Genomic DNA, 25,229 nt, shown 5'->3' with positions numbered 1-25,229 from the left:
CGTCTTCCGGTTTAGTTATTTTATACACAATCTGTCAATTGCACCCTTAAAACGCTGCATCATTCTTCGATACAAACGATCATTGTTCTTGTAAGCAGCTTTGTAGATTAGGTTGAAATCACCAATTAACAACTAAGCCGGTCTCATGTTTGCTTCTAGTTCTTGAAGTTCCTCCAGGAATTCAATTTTTTGCTCTTCTAATTGAGGCCCATATACCACTGTGATTGACCAAGATATCGATTCCATTTTCATTGTGATTGTTGCCGAAAGGCTATACTGCTAAAGAACTACATCTGAGAGGCTAAAAAAATTGTCATCACAGGCCAGCAGCATACTGCCTCTGGTTCCAATTGCTGGGAGGAAAGCAAACTCAGAGACAAAACGACTACCTAGAGTTCTGAGCACCACAGAATCTGAAACTACTTATAGTTTTGTTTCCTGCAGGCACACGATTGAACCTTTCATATCATCAATTAGCAACTTAACACTGTCTTTCTTTGCTGGATTGTTGAGCCCTCTTATGTTCCAATACAGGATGAAACATGATTGTTGAGACATAAGCAAAAGACACATCTACTGGAGATACATGCAGTTTTTAGGAGAAAAATTGGTGGAGGAAGGCATAGACGACTGTCTCCGAAACATAGCCAAAAACATTTGGTAGAAACACAAAGAGACAGCGTGCTGAGAGCTTCCATTGGGATGGAATATCTTCTCCACTGCATGGTCAGCGAAGCACAACTGTTTCACTGTGGGAGGTTCTTCACGCCGGCGAGACAGCCGCCAGCTTCCTTCCTCCACGCAGGCGGACTGATTTGCAGCCACCTTTCTCGACCAGGGCTGCGATGGTCTTCACAGCTGCAGGAGAAAGAGGCTTCTTCTACTGCTGCAAGTAAAGATTTTTAATTTGGGTGTCAAGACGTTTGTTATCATCAAGAACACCAAACTTATTTGCAAGAATCTCCTGTGCAATTGTTTCTAGTTTTGTGTTTCATCTAGCTTTGGTAGCTAGGCGTGCGCTGTGACGATGTGCAGAGATTGTCACCTTGTTGCGACAAGGGCGGTGCTGTTTGTGTCCAGGCACCGGCAACAGAGGCTGCAGCACCGGCGTCGAGAGTTCAGCAAAGAAAACATCAGCAGTCTGCTCCCCTTTTCCTCTAGTTGTCGCCTGAGAGCCTTGCCCTGCAGCTGAAAGGATAAAGACAGGGGAAACAGGGCGTGGGATAGTAGTGTCAGGGGAGTACATGGAGTGAGCCATCTCAGCTTCATGAACCATTGGGTCCAGGTGTTTCTCCAGCAGATCGAGAACAGCACCCGAGACATGCATGAATGGAACCCAATCAGGTGAGGAAGAAACAACTGGAGTGATGGAGAGGTCAGGCGTGTAGCCTGCGTCAGGACTCTCGCTTCTATTGCATCTATGTGGCTTGCAAGGAGAGGTGACCTTTGTTGGAGCTTGAATAGCAGGCGCTGAGGGAGAGCCTCGCTGATCAGCTGTCACGCAGATTGTCTTCTAATCCTCGTCTCTCCAGGCTCCACTGAACGAGAGAGGTTCCGGCTGTGACTTATGTTGATATCCTCTTCACGCATCCTCTGTCTTCCTCTGTTTTCCTCATTGTACCTTCTGCTCCCTTGGCACTCCGGCTCCCTGCTCCTACTGGAGGAGCGACCACCAAGCTGGTCCCAGAGAGATCTGCTTCTATGCCTCCTTCTTGAGCAGACATCGCCGTGGTCATCTTCATCATCCGAACGTCTCTCAGGCGCTGTAAGAGCCCTGCAGGGCTCAAGCGGCCTGGAGACCATCCGTGCCCTTGCTGCATTGTCGACCTCCCCGTATCGCCATTGGTAGCCCCTGTAATGCCGCGCAGCCTGGTCTTGGACCTAGTCGACGTGGATGATGACCGGATAAGTAAGACCCTTCTTCGGCTCCCTTGGTGCTGGCTGCTCTGGTTCAAGATCAGGAAAAGGAGTGTTCATCGGGTGACCTTCTTCATCTGGTCTAGTGACAGTGAGACGCAAAACCTTCGGGATGGAGCTTGGGTCCGACGTCCACACCCAGACATCAAAGGTGCGATTGTAGTTGCGGCGACGCGTGTCTTCTTCAATGTAGTGCACCGAGCACCAAGGACCAATGAGCTTGGCCACTGAATCCTCTGTTCGTGCGTGCATTGGGACACCTTCAATGATATCCGCTGCTTCTGCATTCTTCTTCTCATCCCATGGCCGGAAGAAGTACTCCCGTCCACTTCTGGTCACCAACCTTGGCTCCTGCAGGACTGCCTCCCTATCACCATGGATGGTGAACGTGAGGAAGAAATTTTCCAGATGGTACTTGGTGACTTGGATGTCGTTGCGATGAATGCGGTAAGCCGAGTGGACATCATCTGCAATGGTGTTGAGATCAACATGTTGCCCTTCACCTGTCCAGGCCACCACCGAGCGCACCGTGTAAAGCACATGGAGCCTCTCGACTTCGACAGTACCAGCCACCATGCAGTAGCTCAATTCTGGCCTTGAGACCAGGTCACTAGGGACGCCAGCCATGTCGGGCGGGGTAGAGATGTTGGGAACCAAGGGAGCTTCAGGGGGTTTATTTCTGCTGGCTGGGAGGGGTGGGAAGTCAAGCGAGTTGGGTGCATCAGCTTGCTGTTTCTGGGATTTATAGAGCCTCGACTTGCAGGTTGTGGATTGGTGGCCAAAACCAAAACAAAACCAGCAACGGAGAGGCTCTCTGCAATCCTGCACCTTGTGCTTTGAACTCAGACAACGGAAGCATTTACCTCTTATGTGATTAAGGTAACGCAACTTCCTTGAATGCTATTCCTGCAAGTTGTTGGCGGGCTTGAAGACGGTAGGATTTGTTACATCACATTTCCTCTACTAGTACTTTGGTTTGACAACCTGCCATGCCTTAACTTCTAGCTGCTCTGTATGATCTGGGAAGTGTAGGCGATGCTGCAAAGCTTGATTGCTCCCTTTCCCCCGGATCTGCCTCTGCTGTCTTGGAACTTGGCCAAGGAGCGGCGGATTAAGGTGGTGTTTGGATCCAGAGACTTAACTTTAGTCCCTGTATTTAAACACTAATTTAGAGTATTAAATATAGACTATTTACAAAACTAATTATATAAATGAAAGCTAATTCGCGAGACAATTTTTTTAAGCCTAATTAATCCATAATTAGAGAATGTTTACTGTAGCATCACATAGGCTAATCATGTATTAATTAGGCTCAATACATTCATCTCGCGAATTAGTCCAAGATTATTGATGGGTTTTATTAATAGTCTACGTTTAATATTTATAATTAATTTTCAAACATCCGATGTGATAGGGACTTAAAAGTTTTAGTCCCATCTAAACAGGGCCTAAGGCACCCCTGCAGCTTACGTTGACTAGCAGGAAGTAGTTGACTGTCACATTTTGGTCCATCGAAAGAAGGGGCAATAGATTGCAAAATCTTACTCGGAGATGGCGGATGCAACTGGACGAGTTGAGCCGCGGGTGGTTGTGCGTCGTTCTTCAGTACGGCAGAGTAAAGAGGACAATCTTTACTCGAGAGGACTAGCAAAGCAGGGCTGCTGGGAGGATCTCGATTCAGTGCTGTAGATCTGGCCTCTTTTGGCGCCATCTGCTCAGGGAAATTTGAAAAAACCAAGCGTGATTGGGCAGCAGATTTTCCTCGCTCAGCCATAGAAGGGCTAGGAGGAACCCTATCCAAGGAGACGGCAGCAATGTCACGCAGGGTGACGGCTCTCTTCGGGGACAGAGCAGCAAGATCTAAACTCTCTGGAACAAAGATCTCACCATCTTCCAACGAGGGAAAAGGAACGCTCAACTGGGGCAGGGATTGGGGAGGTGGGGAAGAGCTAGAGGAGAAGCGCTCAAGGATGGGGGAGGAGAGTGGTAGACGAGCAACAGGGGATCTGGTGGCCGCCGTCGCACGCCGGCGAATGGGTGGGTGTCGGGGCTGAGAGACCCCATTTCACAACCTAAGTTTAGCGTTAGTTTGCTTCTCTTTCTTTTATTCTGACTATAGCCACCCAGAATTATAATATTGTATTTTGTCATACTAAAAACATCACATATACGTAGGCTGTGTTCGACAGCCAATCTTCTCAATGAGATCCCATAGCACTGAGCTGAGCTGAGCTGTGATGGCCGAGTGAAGGCTCTAGCGCGAGTGGTAGGGTCTGGCGAGCAGCGCGCTCCATGTCCTGAGCTCACAAGCCCTCACGGAGTCGTCGTGGGCCTTGCGGATTACCTCCTAACCGCTGGGCCCTATTGGCCAGCATATTTAACCACTGATCTATACTTTCTATATATAAGTGACCACAAACATGCACCACATTTAGCCACGTCATCAAAATAGTTTCAACCGTTGGATCGACAAGTCTTTCCAGTATTAACCGTTAGATAAAAGTCCCCTTAAACAACACCATTAATCACCACCCCATATAAATGCTATATATTTAATCAAGTAGTCAATTGGAAAAAAATACAATCAAGATATCAGATCATATTTACTATTCCAACCATCATTCAATCAATTTTATATACATATGCTAATAGAAATATATGTATATACAAGAAAGTAGATATGTTCTATTTTCTTGAAAATTGCTTAGTAATTTTCGCAGCAAAACACGGTGAATCACCTAGTTATTAGGAATTTGTGGGCCACTAAAGCAAGCAGAGAAAACAAACGTGGCTCGAGCGCAGAGCCGACATGCAAGACGCGCAAGCAAACAAGCGTGAGCTATTGAGTTGTGATTTTATTGAGCAACACATAAACGCATAAAACCAAACTGTCCATGCCTTCTAATTAGTTTTAGTTAGTGCTTCACTAAGTTTTTGTTCTATATAATTTATGACAAAGAGCCCTGAGCCGTTAGATGCGCGCTGACCTGTACTTGTGGCGGTGTAGCAAGTGTTGGCTGGTGGAGTAGCCACTGGATCTGGGGGCCCGAGCTTGGATTTGGCCGCACAACACCACTATCGCAGGCAGTGATGACGGCGGGTCGCCCTCTGTCTCCGATGCATCCTCATCTCCTTGGAGCTCCTCCCCTTCTTGGGCGATTTACCTAGTTGTGGGGAGCTCTATGGCGAGACGGTGAAGGCAGCAGGAGAGGAAGAACGAGGCCACCGACGCATAGTGGTGAGCAGTGGTGGTCACCTCTCCCTCGTTGGAGGTGGTGGCATGTGAGAAATGCTAATTAGTCGTTGTAGTACAGCCGTGGTTGGTCACAAGTTTGGTCATGGCTATGGTCGCACCAACATGTGGCATTGAGTGGTCGTGGTCGTGCTGGTAGCGGGACGATCGTATGGAGACCAGCCAATGGGAGGGAGTCACTACAATGGCGGTCACGTGTTGACAAAGCTGGTGGTTGGTGAGGTAGCGGCAAAAGGGGCGCAGGCTGGTTCTAGGCGAAACTCAGCACAATTCTTGGGTCACACCGGAGATGTCTTTAGATGTCGCAACCCTCTTGATGGTGTTGTCGAAGTGCCTCCCTCCCCCTCTTTTATTGGTTCCCCTAGGTGAAAACATTATTCTTTTGGGATAGACGATGGTGGCGTTTTTAATATCGCAATATTTTTGAGACGTCGTTTTGGAGATTCTTGGTCGTGGCCTTGCGTTTCTCAAGGTGTTGTGGTGGTGTGGGCACATGGCGTAGTGTTTTTTTTATAAGTATAGTCTCTCAGGGCTATAATTTTGTAATACTTTACTTATTTTCAAAGTTTTAATGCAAAGATGCACAATTCTTTGACGTATTTTTCTCACAATGCCTGACACTCATTTCACAATCGGGCCTATAAAAATCCAGTCTAAATTTCAAAAATGCTTTGAATAAATTCTAATCTACAACATAATTTTCTTTACAGTGCCTTGTAGATTCTAGAATTTAAAATTTTATGTTGGATCCGCTACCACCACTGTCTTTTTATTCCTCATTTACGATTTCCACCCGTCTACATGAAAATGGTTTGTTACTGGAGTACCTCTTTCTCACCTAACATAAAAAAAATAAATAGAGGGAGTATTTACTACGGAGTAGTAACTCTCACGGCGCTGGTCTCACACTCCACCCTTTCTTCTTCCTCAGCTGTTGCTGCTATGTGTTCTTTTTCCCTCTTTCCCAACTCACTTATCTTGTTTTCCACGCGCATGTTTTTTCAAATTGCTAAACAGTGTATTTTTTGCAAAAAAATTCTATACGAAAGTTGCTTTAAAAAATCATATTAATTTATTTTCAAGTTTTGTAGACGTAATTAATCTCATTGTAATAACGTGCTTTGTTTTCAATGTCGGGAGGTTGCCTCCCGAACATAGCCGTACGAGTACTCTGCTGGTCTCGTGGGTTGGATAAGCATCACGGGGTTCGCCGAATCCCAGCCGTCGGCTGTCCAACCGACGGTCCAGATCTCAACTTTCCTTTGAAAGACAAAATGCCAACACCCCCCAACGCCATGCGGGCCCGCGTCGCGTTTCCATTCTTGGCGATCCTCCTCCTCCTCACCTTCTCGATCGCATCCGAATTCATTTTCGATTTTCACCCACTCTACCTGTGCAGTAATAATAAGAGAGAGTGAGGGAGAGGGGGGATCCATCGCTCGGAGGCTCGGAGGAGCGGAGCAGCGATCCAGGACAGCGCAAGAAGCTCCGCGGAGGTTCGCATTGCATTCTTTTCCCTTTTTTTTTTGCTTGGCCTGGGAGTTGTTGGGGTTTTGCGAGGGGAAAAACCCTAACCTGATGCCTATTTTTTATATATACTTTTGATCTTTAGGCATGGATTGAGATTGTTTTCATCTGCTTGGTCGAGTGTCGATCTCCGCGAGAATTGTTGTGGTAAGTTGTTACTTCTCACCTCAACTCGTTGCAGAGCCAGTTGTTTGTCAAGAAAAAAAAGAAAAAAGTAAACTGGGAAAAAGAGTAGAACCAGTTGGGGAGTTGGGATTCTTCTTCTGCGTTGTCTTTTTATGTTCTTGGTTGGCTTATCTTGTCGATTGATGACATGTTCTATTATCGTGCTTGTGTACCCAACCAATTCGATTTGTACGGAGTTCTCCTTTCGAGCAGTAATATGAGAAAAGAGTTTCACCAATTTTTTTTATGTACCGTAGTTTATTTTTGAAATTTATGTACCGTAGTATATGCATGATTCTTTTTTGCTTTATGCTGCGCTGATCATGGTAGAAATATGTAGCATTTTTCCTTTACTAATGAACATTTTGAATGGCTTCTTGGACTATCTGACTGTTCAATGTCACTAATTTTACATACCAAACAAAATCGATGCTTCTTCCAAATAGGCAAGCACATAAATGAACTCAGCTCAGCTATCAATTTTTTGGAGCTACCTTAGCATTGATGGGCGAAAATGATTGAAATTAAATTAATAGCTATCTTTCCATTCTGTAGTACTATGTAACTAGTTACATTATTTTTCATATTACCAATTTTCGCCCCCCGAGTTGATAACACGCTGACTTCCTCCTGCTCTCCTTTTTGTTCTGCATGTGTATATTCATCCTCAGGGCATTCTTCCTTTGCCTCCAATGGACCATAGCTCTTCAGAAGAATCTGATGTTAGTGATTCAGATATTGGTGTGCACGAGGAAAAGACTTATAATCAACTGAGAGCCGAAAAAGTGAAAGTGAAGCATGGCAACAACACATTTCGTTGCCCATTCTGCCCAGGGAAGAAGAAGCAGGATTACAGCTCCAAGGATCTTCTGCAGCATGCCTCAGGAGTAGGGGCTGCTTCGAAGCGCAAGGCGAAGGTTAAGGCGACACACCTAGCACTTGCTCGCTATCTGAAGGTTGATCTAGCTGGCTCACTGGAATCATCACCACAACTTGCTACCGTTGAGCATCAACCTCCTGGGAGTGAAGAGAAGTATGTATGGCCATGGATGGGTATACTGGTTAATCTGCCAACTGAGTTGAAAGGGAAAGGATTTGTTGGGGAAAGCGAGGAGAGGCTAAGAGCACAATTCTCACGATTCAAACCACTCCAAGTAACTATCCTTTGGAATTCAACAGACAATGCAGATTATGCTATCGTGAAGTTTGCTGAAAACTGGAATGGAATGAAGGATGCATTGGCTTTTGAAAAGCATTTCAATGTGGAGAGGTATGGTAAAACTGATTGGAACAAAATAAACTGTAGAAGAGATGATCTTTTTGGGTGGGTTGCAAGAAGTGATGACTATAACTCTCTTGAGCCAACGGGAAAGTACTTGAGGAAAAATGGAGAGCTTAAAGGTGTATGTGATCTGGAACATGAAGGCCAGCGAAAAATGGGCAGGCATGTGGGTCATTATGCTTGCCAAATCGAAGAGAAGAACAAATACTTAGAAGAGTTGAAGCTTATGAACAACCAAAATGGCCTAAAACTTGAAAGGATGATGGAAGAGAAAGATCAATTGTTTGAAGAACATAATAGAAGTACGTACATATATATCTTGGTCATGTTTAATTTTTTTATAGCATAGGGCAAAGTATAAAATATCCTACTTGTTTTCTTAAATGTGTAAGGTACGATCTGTATAAGTCACTGTCCTTTTGCCGTATAGTGTTAGCATGTACTCACTGTATTTTCTGGGTTTGCCTTTTTCCTCTTTGTGACCAGATATAATAGAACTGCAGCAGCATGCTTGCAAAGATTCAAAGAGAATAATTGATGAAAACCTAAATCTGTATGAAGAACTGCAGGCTAAGAAACATGAAATTGACCGGAGATGTAAGGAACTTAATTATTTGGCTACAAATACTAATATTGACAGAGGAAAACTCGTAGCAGAGAAAGAAAAGGTATTTCTAGATCTTTTCGAGGAATATGAATTATTTATGTTGTTGTCACTATTGCTTGATCTTGATGTATATTTATGTTGTTCAAAACTCTCATAGAATGCAAAGGAGAATGAGCTTCTTAATTTAGCAAATCTAAAGCAGAAGGAGGCAGATGAAGAGCTTTTGCGGCTTGTTGAGAAACACAAGGTATTTATTTCCACATTTTTCTCTCTCTTCCTGGAGAAAATACATTATCACAGACTGAATTTTGCAGCAAGAGAAAGAAGAGGCTTTGAGGAAGCAAGTTGACGGAGCGTGGGGCTCCTCAAGTTGACGGAGCGTGGGGCTCCTCACCGGGAGACCGCGCAGGCCCCCCTTTGCCGGTTCGGCCGGCGGCGCTAAGTGAGGTTCTTCGCCCTCGATCTGAGGAATGTCAGCGAGAAGAAGCGCATAAGACACGGGCGACGTAGACAGGTTCGGGCCGCTAAGAAGCGTAATACCCTACTCCTATGTTCTGGTGGATCTGTGTATGAAGGAATGCAGAGAGCTCCAGAGCCAGAGAGCTCGAGAGCGAGAGAGAGTTCAGACTCTTCGATCCAGTGGCCCGCCTTCTTCCCCCCTCTTAGGCCTGGGCCTCCTTTTTTTTATCTGGTTAGGGGTCACCACATGGGCCTCTAGCTGCTTAAGAAAAGAAACATGCTTTTTACAATGAGGGCTCATCTACAGCCGGAAATGACCTCTGACAAGCAGTACACACACCTCCTGCTCCGCTCGTCAGCTCTCCCGGTGGACGCCCGTTTCAACCTTCATTCAATGGCCAGCGACTTTCTTGCCATGCTTGCGCTGAAGCCTGGAATGGATCTGACCGGGACTGACATACCAACTCCAGGAGTCAGCACGCCAGCTCCGGCTAGAGACGAGAGCCAGGAAGCTCTCATCATTCCGACGGGACGGGGCGAGGCGTGCGACAGGCCGCCTGTTGCCACCTAACCCGCGATCTGACCGGTCTGTGACCGGTCACATACCGCGACTGGTCATAGACCGGATAAGCATGCGCTGCGCCGCATTGAATGCGGCGTGGCGCGCTCGTCTAACCCGCTATAAATGCGGTTAGGTGAGCGCCGCTGTGCTCATCTGACCCACACACGTGGCGCCAACACCACAGGGGGTCGGGGTGCCCCAGCCCTCGGGGCCGAAACGGGAGCGGCCCGACCCCTCGGGGAGACAGAGGGAGGGGTGGCCACGTCACCGTCGAGGGGGTCGGGCCACGTGAGTGATCGCGGCTACCCAAGCCTCTAGTCACGATACCCCCGGCCCCATGTCACCGACAGTAGCCCCCGGCATCACGCCAGGGCAACCGCCCCCCTCGAGGGAGGCGCTCGGGCGTGATGCCACTCCTTAGGCCCGGTGACAGGTGGGGCCGGTCCCCACAGGTGGGCAGAAACCCAACGGTCGCAAATCGCGCGCATCGGCAAGGGAGAAACCGATCGACAATAATGGGCGGCCTCTTCAAGACCGCTACATTACTCGAGCAGCGCGCGAATCGGTACGAGTCGGTTTGTTTCGCCTGGGGACATGATGATGGCGTTTTTCACGGTTGGCGAACGCGGTTAATGCGCGCACGATCTACCCCATCTCAAACGCCACGGGCGCACATCTGCCGCGTGCGCCGCAAACGGGCGAGTGGGGTTAGTGGAGGCGTGGGCGCGAGAAACGAAGGGGCGAGGTAGTGGGCGCGGGAAGCGAGGAGCCGAGCATAGCGTTGGCAAGGGTACAAAGACGCCAAGGAAGGGATTTGTTTCCTTCCTCTCGCCACTCTTCCCCTTGCCTTCGCCACTTGTGTTCTGACTCTCCGTTTCCTGCGCCCTACCCTTGCCATACTCGCTCGCTCTCAAGCTCCTCCTCCGCCGGCGTCATGGCACGGGGCTCCGCACCGCTCGAGGGTAGCGTGCTGCCGCCTTCCCGCATCTTGAGCGAGAGGCAGGCCGGGCTGCCGCGCCGATTCATGCCGGAATCTGCCACCGGCCAGGAGGTGGTCGCGCTGGGCGAGGGACGCCTGGCGCCACACTACCCGGGGCGGTCCGTCTTCTTCCTCTCTTTCGCAATGGCGGGGCTGGTCCCGCCATTCTCTATTTTTTTCATGGATATTCTGGAGTTTTATGATCTCCAGATGGCGCACCTCACCCCCAACGCGATAATAACGTTGGCCATCTTTGCGCACTTGTGCGAGATGTTTATCGGGGTGCGCCCATCTCTCCGGCTGTTCCGGTGGTTCTTCACCGTACAGCCGGTGTCGCCGCCGACGGAAGTCGGTGGCTGCTACTTCCAGCCGCGGGGGCAGGTGCTGAACCGCTACATTCCCTGCGTCCTTCGCAAAAAGTGGGACGACTGGAAGAGCGATTGGTTCTACACCCCCCTCGCCGACGAAGCGCGCCTCCGACTTCCGAGCCAGCCTCCGGCGCAGGCCTCCAGCTGGCGGGCGGCGGTAGATCTGGGAGACGGCTACGACGCCGTTCTTGACCGCCTGGCGGGTCTGCGATCCCAGGGGCTCACGGGGGCCATGGTGTTCGGCGACTACCTTCGTCGCCGGATCGCGCCGCTTCAGCGGCGCGCCCGGGGCGCCTGGGAGTACACCGGGCCCGAGGACATCATGAGGACCCACCAGGGGCGCAAATGGGACCCTGAGGACTTCAGGATGGTGGTCCAACGGGTGCTGAATCTCAGCTCCGTGGAGGCATCCCTCATCCCCCAAGGGGTCCTCCCCCTCTGCTGCGATCCAGAGCGCGCCAACATCCTGACCATCATGCAGGAGGTCGGGGCATCGAGGGAGCGGGCCCCCCGAGGCCACGACGGCGAGGGCGGGAGCCGCAGGGGGGAACAATCTACCCCGGGAGGGGGTCGTGCTTCTGGGCCCCGCGACGGGGGCCCGGGGGGCAGCCGCCCTGCCGACGCCCGGGGGAAGAGGAAGCAGGAGGGCACCCCTCCCCCATCTCCTCCCCGAGGGGGCGGGGCGGTGCGTGCCAGCAGCAGACGCCCGGAGGGTGCCGTGCCGACGCCGCAGCCCGAGGGGGAGCGAAAGAAGAAACGGCTCCGCAAGATGGGGGGGATCGTGCCATGCCGGGGGAACCTCATCTCGCCCCCGAGGTGGTCGTTTAGCCGACCTCCCCGCAGGTTCGTCCCCGCGCCCACCGCGGCCGTATTTATTCTCCCATCTCCCAAGGCGAGTTTTCACTCACCCGTTTCTTTTTGTCTTCTGGTTTTTCTTCTGCCTCAGCGAGATCCCGTCGCGCCCCCCCCCCGCCATTCCAAGTCCGGCCGGTCTGAGGCCGAGGAGACGGCGACAGCGGAGGCCCGGAGGCGGGAAGCTGACCGGCGAGAAGCCGCGGACCGCCTCCGGGAAGCCGAGGAGGCTGCCCAGGAGGCCGTCCGGGTTCGCCAGGCTGAGAAGGCCGCTCGGGAGGAGGCCAGACTCCGCCGGGCCGGGGAGTCCGTCCGGGAGGCAGAGGCGGCGCGCGCACGCCAGGCGGCCTGCCAAACCCCCGACCCGACTCCGCCCGAGGGGACGACAACTTCCGAGGCCACCCACGACGAGGCCGCGGGCGTGCCGCTCGGGCCCGACCCCTCGGGCGACACTTGGGACGAGCCAGCTTCGAGGGACGCCCCCGAGTCCGGCACGTCTTCCGCTGCCCCACTGAGCGTGGAGCCCTTCCTACAGGCCTTGGCCGCCGCGAACAGCACGGTGCTGGACGGGTTAAGTGCCCAGATGGAGGCCCTGCAGGCGGAGCGGGCGGAGCTCGACACGGCGTGGGCGCGCGTCGAGGAGGGGCGGCGCTCGGTGGAGGCCATGGTGGAGGCTGGCCGCAAGGCGCACCACCGGCACACCTCACAGCTCGAGGCCCGTCGTAGGGAGCTGGTGGAGATCGCTAGGGAGGTGGAGGAGGAGCGGGAGACTGCCCTCATCGCCACCGCCGTGCTCGACGAGGCGCGGGACGACCTCCGCCTCCAATACGGGAGCCGGGCGGCGGAGCTAGAGGAGAAGCTCGACGCCGCCCGGGGAGTCCTTGATGCCGCCGCTGCACGGGAACGGCGGGCGGCGGAGAAAGAGGCGGCGTCCCGCCAGCGCGAAGAGGCCCTTGAGGTTCGCGCCACGGCGCTGGAGGAGCGTGCCCGCGCCCTGGACGTGAAGGAGAGAGACCTGGCGGACCGCGAGGCCGCCGTCGCCACCCGGGAGGCAACACTGGCGTCGCACGAGGCCGCCTGCGCCGAAGAGGAGTCCGCACTCCGCCTCCACGAGGACGCGCTCACCGAACGGGAGCGAGCTCTCGAGGAGGCCGAGGCCGCGGCGCAGCGGCTGGCGGACAGCCTGTTCCTCCGCGAGGCAGCGCGGGAGGAGCAGGCACGCCGCAAACTGGAAGGCGCCCGCGCCGAGAGGGCCGCACTGGATCAGCGGGCCGCTGAGCTCGAGGCGCGGGCGAAGGAGCTGGACGCGAGAGCGCACAGCGGCGGGGCGGCCGCGGGCCACGGCGACCTAGCCGCCCGCCTCGCAGCCGCCGAACACACCATCGCCAAGCTGCAGGGCGCGCTGGACTCGTCCGCCGGGGAGGTCGAGGCCCTCCGCTTGGCGAGTGAGGTAGGGCCCGGCATGCTTCGGGACGCCGTCTCCCGTCTAGACCGCGCCGGGCGGCAGGCGGGTCTCTGGGGCGGGCGGCACGCGAAGTACGCCGCCAACCAGGGGGGCCTCGCCCAGTGCCTCTCAGAGATGGCCGGGGCCCTCCAGCGGCTCCCCGAGGAGCTCGAGGAGACGATCAAGTCATCCTCGAGGGACCTCGCCCGGGGGGCGGTGGAGCTCGTACTGGCAAGCTACCAGGCCAGGGACCCTGACTTCTCCCCGTGGGCAGCGCTGGAAGAGTTCCCTCCCGGAACCGAGGATGGCGCGCGCGCGCGGGTCCGGGACGCCGCCGACTACATCGTCCACAGCTTCGAGGGTACGGCCCCTCGGCTCGCGTTCGCGCTCGACTCCGACGAGGAGGGCGGTGACGACGGTGCGGACGACAGCGGCGACGAGGCCGACGGCCCGGGGGCGCCGGAGTGAGCCCCCAGGCCCCCGCCAATCTTAATAACTTCTCCTTCTTCTTCCGAGGCCTTCGGGCCCCCTTCTTGTATAGACTGATTTAATCTGTAATCAAATAAAGAGGAAATTTCTACGTCAGTTATGTTTGTTATGTGTATGAGACGAGGATGGTCTGTGCCGCGGTCCTTCTGTGTCTTGGCTTGAACGAGGGCTCGTGCCCAGGTCCCAACCTCAAGCGGCGCGGGTCGGGGCTAGTGCCTGGGGAGATCCGCGTGTCGAGACTGGCCAGGCCAGGAGCATGGTGACCGAGGGTTATAGATGACCCGATTGTGGGCCTTTGCCGATTCCCCCCCGGAGTTCACCACGCCCCGGGGCACGGCTCGGTTCTGGGCCCCGTTTGGCGATTTTAGCCGGCCCGGGCCACCGAGGGCAGGGTCGAGCACGAGCATGCTAATTCAAGCCAAGATTCTTCAAAAGGAAACGATGGCATAGGCACAGTCCTCAGGAAATCGAAAAATGCTTTTATTGAAATACGGGAGAGAAAAGAGGTGAGTATATGCATGTGGTAGCCCCCGGCCAACCCTGCACGCCCGGGGGGGGGTGCGGGGTTGGCCCGAGCCCGAGACATGACACCCGACCCCCACTAGGGGTAGAAGCGACGAAGGTGCTCGATGTTCCACGGGTTAGGCAGCTCTGTGCCGTCGCCCGTGGCCAGCCGAACGGAGCCCGGCCGGGGGACGCCGATCACTCGATACGGACCCTCCCACATTGGTGAGAGCTTGCTCAGTCCAGCACGCGTTTGGACGCGGCGTAGGACGAGGTCGTCGACGCAGAGTGATCGGGCCCGGACGTGGCGCTGATGGTAGCGCCGCAGGCTCTGCTGGTAGCGCGCGGCTCGGAGGGCCGCGCGCCGCCTTCGTTCTTCCAAGTAGTCGAGGTCGTCTCGGCGAAGCTGATCTTGATCAGCCTCGCAATACATGGTGACCCGAGGGGACCTCAGGGTGAGCTCAGATGGGAGGACCGCCTCCGCGCCGTAGACGAGGAAGAAAGGCGTTTCCCCGGTTGCTCGGCTTGGCGTGGTTCGGTTCGCCCAGAGCACCGCTGGCAGCTCCTCGATCCACGAGTCGCCGTGCTTCTTGAGGATGTTGAAGGTCTTGGTTTTGAGGCCCTTGAGGATTTCCGCGTTGGCGCGCTCCACTTGGCCATTGCTTCTGGGGTGGGCGGGGGAGGCGAAGCAGAGCTTGATGCCCATGTCTTCGCAGTAGTCACCGAAGAGCTCACTAGTGAACTGGGTGCCGTTATCCGTAATGATACGGTTAGGCACCCCAAACCGAGCAGTGATGCCCCTGATGAATTTAAGCGCGGAGTGCTTATCGATCTTGATGACCGGATAAGCCTGGGGCCACTTAGTGAACTTGTCGACAGTGACATACAGATACTCAAACCCGCCCGGGGCCCGCCTGAACGGACCCAGGATATCGAAGCCCCAGACAGCAAACGGCCACGAAAGAGGTATGGTCTGCAGGGCCTGGGCCAGCTGATGGGTTTGCCTGGCGTGGAACTGGCACGCCTTGCACCGCCGGACTAGGTCGACCGCATCGTTGAGAGCCGTCGGCCAATAGAAACCCTGGCGAAAGGCCTTGCCAACCAAGGTGCGTGAGGCGGAGTGGGCTCCGCACTCGCCTTCATGGACATCGGCGAGAAGCTCGACGCCTTGTTCCCGAGGAATGCACTTCAGGAGGACTCCGTTAGCCGCGCGCCGATAGAGGGTCCCTTCCACCAGCACGTAGCGCTTGGAGATGCGCCGGACGCGTTCACTCCCTTCGCGGTCCTCGGGTAGAGTCTTATCTACGAGGTACGCCTGGATCTCAGTGATCCAAGCAATCAATCTAGGGGAGCTGGGAGCGCTCCCCTCGGGTCCCGAGGCCTGGACTCCGACGGGCCTCGGGGGCCGTTCAGGCGCGTCCGTCTCCCCTAGGGGGTCGGGTCGCGCCGACGGCTGGGCAAGCCTTTCTTCAAAGACGCCCGGTGGGGTCTGGGCTCGCGAAGAAGCGAGCCTTGAGAGTTCGTCGGCGACCGCGTTATCCCGCCTGGGCACGTGCCGAAGCTCTATCCCGTCAAAATGGCGCTCCATACGCCGAACCTGGCGCACGTAAGCGTCCATCTGCGGGTCAGAGCACTGGTACTCCTTACAGACCTGGTTAACGACCAACTGGGAGTCGCCTAACACCAGGAGGCGGCGGATCCCCAGTCCAGCTGCCACTCTGAGTCCCGCAAGGAGTCCCTCGTACTCCGCCATATTGTTGGTCGCCCGAAAGTCGAGGCGGACCAGGTATCTGAGGACGTCTCCACTCGGCGAGGTCATCGTGACCCCCGCACCGGCGCCCTGAAGAGACAGGGAGCCGTCGAACTGCATCACCCAGTAGGCGGTGTGGGGCAGCTGCGAGGGGCCCGAGCTGGCCTCGGGGGCGGAGACGGGCTCGGGAGCTGGGGTCCACTCCGCCACAAAGTCGGCGAGGGCCTGGCTCTTGATCGCGTGGCGTGATTCAAAGCGCAAATCGAATTCAGAGAGTTCGATTGTCCATCTCACCACCCGCCCAGTACCCTCTCGGTTATGCAAGATTTGGCCGAGGGGGTAAGACGTAACCACCGTGACCCGATGCGCCTGGAAATAATGGCGCAACTTCCTCGAAGCCATCAGAATAGCGTAAAGCATCTTCTGGGCCTGGGGGTATCGGGTCTTGGCGTCCCGGAGGGCCTCGCTAACGAAGTAGACGGGCCGCTGCACCTTTCGGCGGGGCCGATCCTCTTCGCCAGGGGCCGCATTTCCACGGCGCTCTTCGTCCGAGAGGCCACGCGGGGCGCACTCGGCTTCTGTGCCGACGACCTCGGGGTCAGAGGGCGACAGGCGCGGCCTTCCCGCGGTGGCCCCGGGGCCATCCTGGGGGTCGGGGGCGCCTGGCACCGTCGGACAAGCAGGCGGAGGGCCAGCTCCGGCCGTCGGGGGCCTCGGGCCGCCGTTCGGCTCGGGGGCCTCTCCTCCCTGCTCTCTCCCGGGTCGAGTCGACACAGGGTGGGGATGCACGGAGTGAGGGTTGTCCTCGTCGCGCTCCACGACCAACGCCGCGCTGAGCACCTGCGGGGTTGCCGCCAGGTAGAGTAGCAACGGCTCATCTGGCTCCGGGGCGACCAGGACTGGGGGAGAACTGAGGTACGCTTTCAACTGAGTGAAGGCCCGCTCAGCCTCCTCCGTCCAGGTAAACGGCCCGGAGCGTTTGAGGAGCTTAAATAGGGGTAGTGCCTTCTCTCCCAGCCTTGATATGAACCGACTTAGGGCGGCCATGCAGCCGGTGACGCACTGCACATCCCTAAGCTTGCTGGGGGGCGCATCCGCTCTATAGCACTTATCTTCTCGGGGTTGGCCTCGATGCCTCGGGCAGAGACCAAGAACCCGAGAAGCTTGCCCGCAGGCACGCCGAACACCCACTTATCGGGGTTCAGCTTTATGCGGGCGGAGCGGAGACTTTCGAAAGTTTCCGCTAGATCCGAGAGTAAGGTCTCTTGGTTGCACGTCTTCACAACCAAGTCATCAACATAGGCCTCAACATTGCGTCCTATCTGGCTACCCAAAGAAATTCGAGTAGTACGTTGAAAAGTAGGACCTGCATTCTTTAACCCGAAAGGCATTGTCGTATAACAATAAGTTCCTATGGGGGTAATGAATGCAGTTTTTTCCTCATCCTCCCTATCCATGCGAATCTGATGATAACCAGAGTATGCATCTAGAAAACACAAAAGGTCGCACCCCGCGGTGGAGTCGACAATCTGATCTATGCGTGGCAGGGGGTAAGGGTCCTTAGGACATGCCTTGTTAAGGTCGGTGTAGTCGATGCACATCCGAAGCTTGCCGTTTGCCTTGGGAACGACGACCGGATTCGCCAGCCACTCCGGATGGATGACCTCACGGATGAATCCGGCCTCCAGAAGTCGCGCCACCTCCTCGCGGATGAAGGCTTGACGTTCCGGGGCCTGCCGCCGCACTTTCTGCCGGACCGGCCTTGCGCCCGGCCGCACGGCGAGACGGTGCTCAATCACCTCCCTGGGGACCCCGGGCATGTCCGCCGATCTCCAGGCGAAGACGTCGGCGTTTGCCCGCAGGAAGGAGACGAGCGCGTCTTCCTATTTGTCGTCCAGAAGACCACCGATTCATGTGGTCTTGGACGGGCCGTCGCCCAGGGCAACCTCCTTGACTGGGACCTCGTCGCACGTGACCATCCTCTGCCTTGGGGCGGCCGGGACGGAGGTGCTGAGCCTCTCGTCGCCACCCGCGGGCTTGGACGCCGCGGCAAGGTGGTCCGCGCGCTGCTCCATACAAGCAAGCGCGACTTTGAGGTCGCCATGGACGGTGATGGGGCCACCGGGGCCCGGCATCTTCATCTGGAGATAGGCGTAGTGGACCGCCGCCATGAACTTCACCAACGCGGGCCTCCCCAGGACCGCGTTGTAGGGCAGACTAAGGTCCGCCACATCGAAGTCCACCCGCTCCATGCGGAAGTTGGCGGAACCACCGAAGGTGACCGGGAGGTCGATATGACCCAGCGGCCAGGTGTGCCCCGGCGTCACACCGATGATTGGCTGGGACGGCCAGAGCACCATCCCCGGGGCCTTGATGGCGCCAAAGGCTGCGGGGGAAAGGATGTTGAGGGCTGCACCCCCGTCTATGAGGACACGCCCCAACTTCACATTGCAAACGGTGGGGGAAACCACCATCGCGATCTGTCCTCCCCGGGCAACGCACGGCGGGTGGTCGGTCTGGTCGAAGGTGAGGGCAACCTCCGACCACCGCGCCCGCCGCGTCGCCTCATGGGTAGGGGCCGCGGCCAGAAGCTCTCGCTTCATGGCCTTGAGGCTCCGGCGAGAAGCGTGAGCGCACGCTCCCCCATCGACGGTGGCGACGGTGGCCTCAGGCTCCTGGAACCCCAGGTCATCGTCGCCATCGTCGATGTCCTCGGTGGTGGCCTTCTGCTTGGCCTCACCTCGCCGGTTGTCGGCAGGAGCTGCCGGGGTCTTGCCATCACGGCGCTCCTGCCTCTTCTCCTCCTCCCACTTCCTCGTCCGCTCAGCCAAACTTTTGACCGCGCGGCAGTCCGCGAGGTCGTGGAGGGAGGTGTTGTGCATGGTACACCACTTGCCGGTCGGTCGCTCCCTGCTGGGAGCGTCGGCCTCCTTCTTTTTGTCGCTCGCAGGCCTCCCCCTTCGGGGGGCCCGCGAAGCGCCCTCGACGGCGAGGACATGACCCTCGTCGTCGGAACGGGCCGACCCCTTCTTCCTCCTCCTGTCCCGCCGCCCTGACCGAGCGGCGGACCCGGGGGCGGCCGGAGCTGCCACACCAGAACCGGAGGAGTTCCATGTCCAGGCCTCCTCCTTGCGAGCCACATGGTCCGCGAGCTCAAAAAGCTGCGCGGTGGTCTGGGGCTCCTTGGAGGCGATCTTCTCGAGCATGCGGTTGTGCCGCACGCCCCCCCTGAACGCGTAGATCACCGCGTGTGCGGGGATGCACGGTATGGTGTTGCGGACTTGACAGAACCGCTGAATGTACGAGCGAAGAGACTCATCGTCCCTTCGCTGTACCGCATGCAGGTCCGCTTCTTCGCCTGGGCGCGGATATGTGCCCTGGAAGTTCGTGGTGAACTGTTGGCACAAATCCTCCCAAGAGTGGACCGACGCGGGTGGCAAGTTCATTAGCCAACCCCGCGCCTGACCCTTCAGGGCCATGGGGAAGAAATTCGCCATGACCCTGTCGTCACCCCCGGTGGCCTCGATCCCGGTCGTGTAGATCTGGAGAAACTCGGCGGGGTTGACGTTTCCGTCGTATTTTTCGGTGATGGTGGGCCGGAACCTTGGGGGCCAACGGACGTTCCGAAGGCTCGCCACAAAGGCTCGACAGCCGGCACCGCCAACCGGGGACACGGGGGGCCGGCCCCCGTGCCCGGACCGAAGTGGCGCTCCGGACGAGGAAGCGCCCTCCGTTGCGTGGGCGGCGTGACGAGCGTCGCGCCGGCGCTCGATATCGAGGCGGGCATCCGGCCCCCCACACACATCTTCTTGGGTTGGAGGCGTTGACGAGGGAATGGCGGACGAACGGCGGGTAACGGCCGCCGCTCGCCGCGCCCTCCGCCTCGACGACTTGGAGCTGGCGGCGGCAGCGCCAGAGGCCTCGGTGGCGGAGGACCGCCCGCCGGCGCCTAGTCGCTGCTGCGCCGTCATGACCAAGTCGGCCACGTCATCCAGCCAACGTCGGGCTGGAGTCTCTGGATCGGGGACGACGGGTGGGTGACACAGGAGCGCGCCCGCAGCCTGGAGCGCGCCCTGGGGCGTGCCGCCATCGCCGTAGACGAGGCGGCGACGTGCCCCGTCTCGCCGTCCTCCCCCGTCGCCCGCGAGTGGCGAAGTCGCGGATCCTCCGACCTCCCTGAGCGCCTCCCCCCGCCCAGGATTTCGGCGAGAGGGGGACGGTGGGGTGCGAGCCCGACGGCGCGGGTTCTGCTCCCCGTCGTCACCGCTAGCTTTCGGAGAGAGGTTGTGCGCCACTGCCCGTTCGGCCATTGGGCTGAGCGGGCGAAGCTTGGCGCACACGAAAGAGGACGAGGGCTTCGAAAGACACGCGCGCCCCCTACCTGGCGCGCCAGATGACGGAGCGTGGGGCTCCTCACCGGGAGACCGCGCAGGCCCCCCTTTGCCGGTTCGGCCGGGGGCGCTAAGTGAGGTTCTTCGCCCTCGATCTGAGGAATGTCAGCGAGAAGAAGCGCACAAGACACGGGTGACGTAGACAGGTTCGGGCCGCTAAGAAGCGTAATACCCTACTCCTGTGTTCTGGTGGATCTGTGTATGAAGGAATGCAGAGAGCTCCAGAGCCAGAGAGCTCGAGAGCGAGAGAGAGTTCAGGCTCTTCGATCCAGTGGCCTGCCTTCTTCCCCCCTCTTAGGCCTGGGCCTCCTTTTTTTTATCTGGTTAGGGGTCACCACATGGGCCTCTAGCTGCCTAAGAAAAGAAACATGCTTTTTACAATTAGGGCTCATCTACAGCCGGAAATGACCTCTGACAAGCAGTACACACGCCTCCTGCTCCGCTCGTCAGCTCTCCCGGTGGACGCCCGTTTCAACCTTCATTCAATGGCCAGCGACTTTCTTGCCATGCTTGCGCTGAAGCCTGGAATGGATCTGACCGGGACTGACATACCAACTCCAGGAGTCAGCACGCCAGCTCCGGCTAGAGACGAGAGCCAGGAAGCTCTCATCATTCCGACGGGACGGGACGAGGCGTGCGACAGGCCGCCTGTTGCCACCTAACCCGCGATCTGACCGGTCTGTGACCGGTCACATACCGCGACTGGTCACAGACCGGATAAGCATGCGCTGCGCCGCATTGAATGCGGCGTGGCGCGCTCGTCTAACCCGCTATAAATGCGGTTAGGTGAGCGCCGCTGTGCTCATCTGACCCACACACGTGGCGCCAACACCACAGGGGTCGGGGTGCCCCAGTCCTCGGGGCCGAAACGGGAGCGGCCTGACCCCTCGGGGAGACAGAGAGAGGGGTGGCCACGTCACCGTCGGGCCCGACCCCCCCGAGGGGGTCGGGCCACGTGAGTGATCGCGGCTACCCAAGCCTCTAGTCACGATACCCCCGGCCCCATGTCACCGACACAAGTCGAGTTAGAACTCGAGTTGGATTGGAGACAAAAACTTGAGCTGGAAAAAGAACAGTTGAGAGGAAAGATAGAGGTAATGAAAATGATGGGATCTGAGGAAGATGGAACATTGAAGGAACTTGATGAGTTGCGTACAAAGCTGGAAGAAAAAGATGATGACATGGAGTCCATGGATTCTCTTAACCAGGCCCTGATTATTAAGAATCAAAGGACCATTGATGAGCTGAAAGAGGCCAAGAAAGGCCAAGAAAGAACTGATAAATGTATACGTTTTATCGCTATTACTTTGCTATGAACCTATGATTGTCATAATTCATGTATCCGGCTATCCGCTCATCCTTTTCCGAGGACCATTCACTTGCTGTGCAGGGATTAGAAAAAATGGCAGGAGTTCGATCCATTATAGGTGTGAAGAGAATGGGTGAGCTTGATCAGAAGGCCTTTTATAATGCATGCAAAAATAAAATGCCAAATAATAAGATGAAATTGGCACTTGTTTGTTCAAAATGGGAAGATGAGATAACAAAACCAGAATGGCATCCTTTCAAAGTTATCGAGACTGCTGGACAGACAAAGGTATGCATTCCCATAATCGTACCCTATAATTATGCCTTTGTGTATGTATTCTAAAATTATTACCATAATTTTCTGACGACAATAAGCATTAGATTGCTTACTTGGCCTCTTATTCCAATAGTGAGGTTACTTCTGTAGCATTTGATAAATTATATTCTGTAAATTATTTTCTCGTAATTAATTATTACTGAACTCTTCTGATTAAAATGGTACGTATGGTGGCTACTTTGTATGCTGCTACTTTTCTACTTCCCCTGAAAAAAAGAAGAATGTTAGTTGCTACTGAATATTGAATAGCTGAATTCTGCCTTTGAGGAACAGGGGAGGGCAGTACACTCTCCTTTAGACTTTAAAATATAGCTTTTGTGTATGGTATCATTTTCAGGAAAATCATTCAAGCAGGATTTTTGAGGAACAAAAGAGAAGGTTAAAATACCGGTTCATACTTCACATAACTATTACCTTGGAGTTTACTGTTAATATTTTAGCTTGAGCTTTCTTCACTCTGGATCTGTGTTTGCTGCTATATAATGAATGGGGATGAACTTCCAATTTTAGCAACATTATTTGTAATTCGTCAATTATCACTGTGGATGCATGAGATTAAGTTACAATGTTAACTTTGCATACATAATTCATACTCCTGTATTATATAGTAACAATATTTCTGAATGTTACATGTCTGAACTGAAACAATTTTTGCTCTGTATAATTATTTACCGTTGGCAAAAACTAGATGCCAGATGAGATTTATTAGTCCAATATCAAATATGTACATAGTAATAATTTATTTATTACAAAAAGGTAGCCATTGTTCTACAGCTAATCTGTGCTGAAATTTTTTTATCCAATGATTCAGGAAATAATCAAGGAAGATGATGGGAAGCTGCAGGCTTTGAGGGCGCAATATGGGGATGAGGCTTGCAACGTTGTCGTTAAGGCCCTTGTTGAAATGAATGAATACAATCCCAGTGGCATGTATCCTGTCCCTGAGCTGTGGAACTTCAAGCAGAACCGGAGTGCCCCTATGCCAGAGGCAGCAAGTTACTTGCTGAAGCAGTGGAAGACGCACAAGAAGAGAAACACCTGAGTGAGATCTGGACCCTGCTCGTGGTATCGTTATCTGTAGAATTCGTCCCCTGACATGTAGTTGGATGAGGCTGCCTATTAGTGAAGCAAGTATTCATATCTCCCAGACATTGTCTGTCTCTACTGGCGACATTGTAGTGCACATTTGAGAGTTGAGGCTATATGAATATTCGCAAAATACAGTAATGTTAATGATTTAGATGCTACTCTGTGATGTTATGAAAGTTCATTTCTTTTTTTTTTTTGAAACTTAAAGACGGCAGGAGATTTGCTGGATATATTAGAAGGAATAAAAGTTTAGTTAAAGTACAAACAAGAATCCTGTGAACATAGGGTTGGGGAGGGAAGGAGCATCAGCTAGAACATAAAGTATTGAGAAACATCTTTAAAAAGGGGATCATGATGGGGTCAGATCCTAGATTGCTCAATTAGGTCGATATTTTCCTTCACCAGAATGGCGACTTGGAGTTCATTCTTTGAAATCTGTTGAAAAATTCTTCTGTTTCGCTCTAGCCAAACGTTCCACCATGTTGTGATGAGAGCTCCCAGAACCTTGTTCCTGTTTTGTCTTGGCGAAATAGTGCAGAAACTGCTCCACCAGTCTGATAGATTTCCTTGCAAATGATGTTGAGGAAGCTGAAAATTCATCCAAATACAAATCTGCGTCCACACGGTCACTGTGAAAGGGCATTCTTTTGCAAGGTGGGCTGCATCTTCAAAGGCACTATTGCACAAACTACATATCCAATCACATGGCCAGTGACGTCGAAGCAAATTTTCAGCAGTGAGAGTTCGTTGATGAAGGATAAGCCATCCAAAGAAATGATGTTTTGGTTCCGCAAACGCGCTCCACAAAGGTGTAAATTCAATTAAAGCATTGGATCCTTGGAACTGTGCAAGGTATGCACTTTTTGCTGAATATTGTCCATTCGCTGTCCATCTCCAGGAAATGTCATCAGTTTGTCCAGCAACTAGATTAACGTTTTGTAACAAACCTCCCAGTTGAATTAATTCTTCAATTTCCACTAAAGAAGTGATCGGGTGGAGCATTGCAAGCCAGTGATTGTCCTCTAATTCCTTCTTTAAACTGTTTGACTTTCTTTTTGCTAATCGATAGATTGCTGGTGCTATATCCTTTGGCGATTGTCCATCCTTCCAGTTATCATTCCAGAAAGATATTTTGATACCATTTCCAACAGTTATCTTCGTTCCAGCTTTGAAAAGGCACCTATCCATCTCATCGCATGGAAGATCCATATTTGCCCATGGCTTTTGGTCCTCCTTCCAATTGTACCAGAGCCAACGTAACCTCAGGGCCCTAGCAAACTTTTCCAAATTTAGAATGCCAAGACCGCCCAAGTCTTTGGGTTTGCAAACTTGTTGCCAGTTGACAAGGCTGCTGCCTGCACTAACCTTCTCCGGGTCGTCACCTTTCCAAAGAAAAGCTCTCCTGTAACGATCAATTCTTTTAAACACCCATTTCATCTATGGCAGCAGGTAAAATGATAAATTGGTGTTGCTGAAAGAGTTGATTTTACTAAGACATCTCTCCCTGCTGACGTGAAAAAGCGTCCCTTCCATCCTGGTATCCTTGCTCCAACCTTGTCTAAGAGAGGTTGCAAATCAATTTTTCTCAGTTTCTTTGTATGCAGAGGAAGGCCAAGATAGTTGCAAGGGAAAGTCTTTAGGTTTCCCATGAAAGAAGAAAGGAGATTGCCGAGGTCTAAGTTGTTGCAAGCAATAAGGTAAATCTCAGTTTTGCCCGGGTTTGTATGTAACCCACTGATCTGTGCAAAAGTCTAAAGAATGCGTTTAACCGCTATCAGATCATTCTCAGATGGAGTGATGAATAAAGCCACATCATCCGCGTAGAGAGAACATCGGAATCTACTACGCCTTGGGTCTATCTTTGCCAAGAGAGAAGCTTCTTCAGCTGCTTTGAAAATCTGATGTAGCGGTTCCATTGCGAGTATGAAAAGCATCGGTGAGAGTGG

General features: G+C 54.1%; 3 protein-coding genes across 4 annotated transcripts; 2 read left to right on the top strand and 1 right to left on the bottom strand.

Moving 5' to 3' along the window:
* Positions 1-473: 473 nt before the first annotated feature.
* Positions 474-3,991, bottom strand: LOC9266875 (uncharacterized). The gene is given in 4 exon segments (XM_015773400.3): positions 474-886; positions 1,046-1,498; positions 1,501-3,080; positions 3,463-3,991. Coding segments are annotated over 3 exon segments (1,503 nt in total). The 5' UTR covers positions 2,545-3,080; positions 3,463-3,991; the 3' UTR covers positions 474-880.
* Positions 3,992-6,477: 2,486 nt separating this feature from the next.
* LOC4333375 (factor of DNA methylation 5) lies at positions 6,478-23,441 on the top strand. Of its 2 annotated transcripts, XM_015773863.3 has the most exons (8): positions 6,478-6,666; positions 6,783-6,844; positions 7,534-8,446; positions 8,631-8,812; positions 8,909-8,998; positions 21,940-22,146; positions 22,532-22,572; positions 23,006-23,441. In XM_015773863.3, exons 3-8 carry the CDS (start codon positions 7,555-7,557, stop codon positions 23,010-23,012), a joined length of 1,419 nt encoding a protein of 472 aa, XP_015629349.1. In that variant the 5' UTR covers positions 6,478-6,666; positions 6,783-6,844; positions 7,534-7,554; the 3' UTR covers positions 23,013-23,441. The 2 variants fall into 2 exon arrangements, with proteins under 2 accessions (XP_015629349.1, XP_015629347.1); XM_015773861.3 differs by lacking the exon at positions 22,532-22,572.
* On the top strand, positions 10,487-14,028 carry LOC107280254 (uncharacterized). Its single transcript, XM_015773864.3, has one exon. The coding sequence runs from the start codon at positions 10,707-10,709 to the stop codon at positions 13,881-13,883; it is 3,177 nt and encodes a 1,058-aa protein (XP_015629350.2). The 5' UTR covers positions 10,487-10,706; the 3' UTR covers positions 13,884-14,028.
* Positions 23,442-25,229: the final 1,788 nt, after the last annotated feature.

Source organism: Oryza sativa, chromosome 3 (assembly GCF_034140825.1).
Source record: "Oryza sativa Japonica Group chromosome 3, ASM3414082v1".
Lineage (NCBI taxonomy): Eukaryota > Viridiplantae > Streptophyta > Magnoliopsida > Poales > Poaceae > Oryza > Oryza sativa.
Note: the sequence above shows the minus strand (reverse complement) of the source record. Positions and strands in the feature narration are given on the sequence as shown.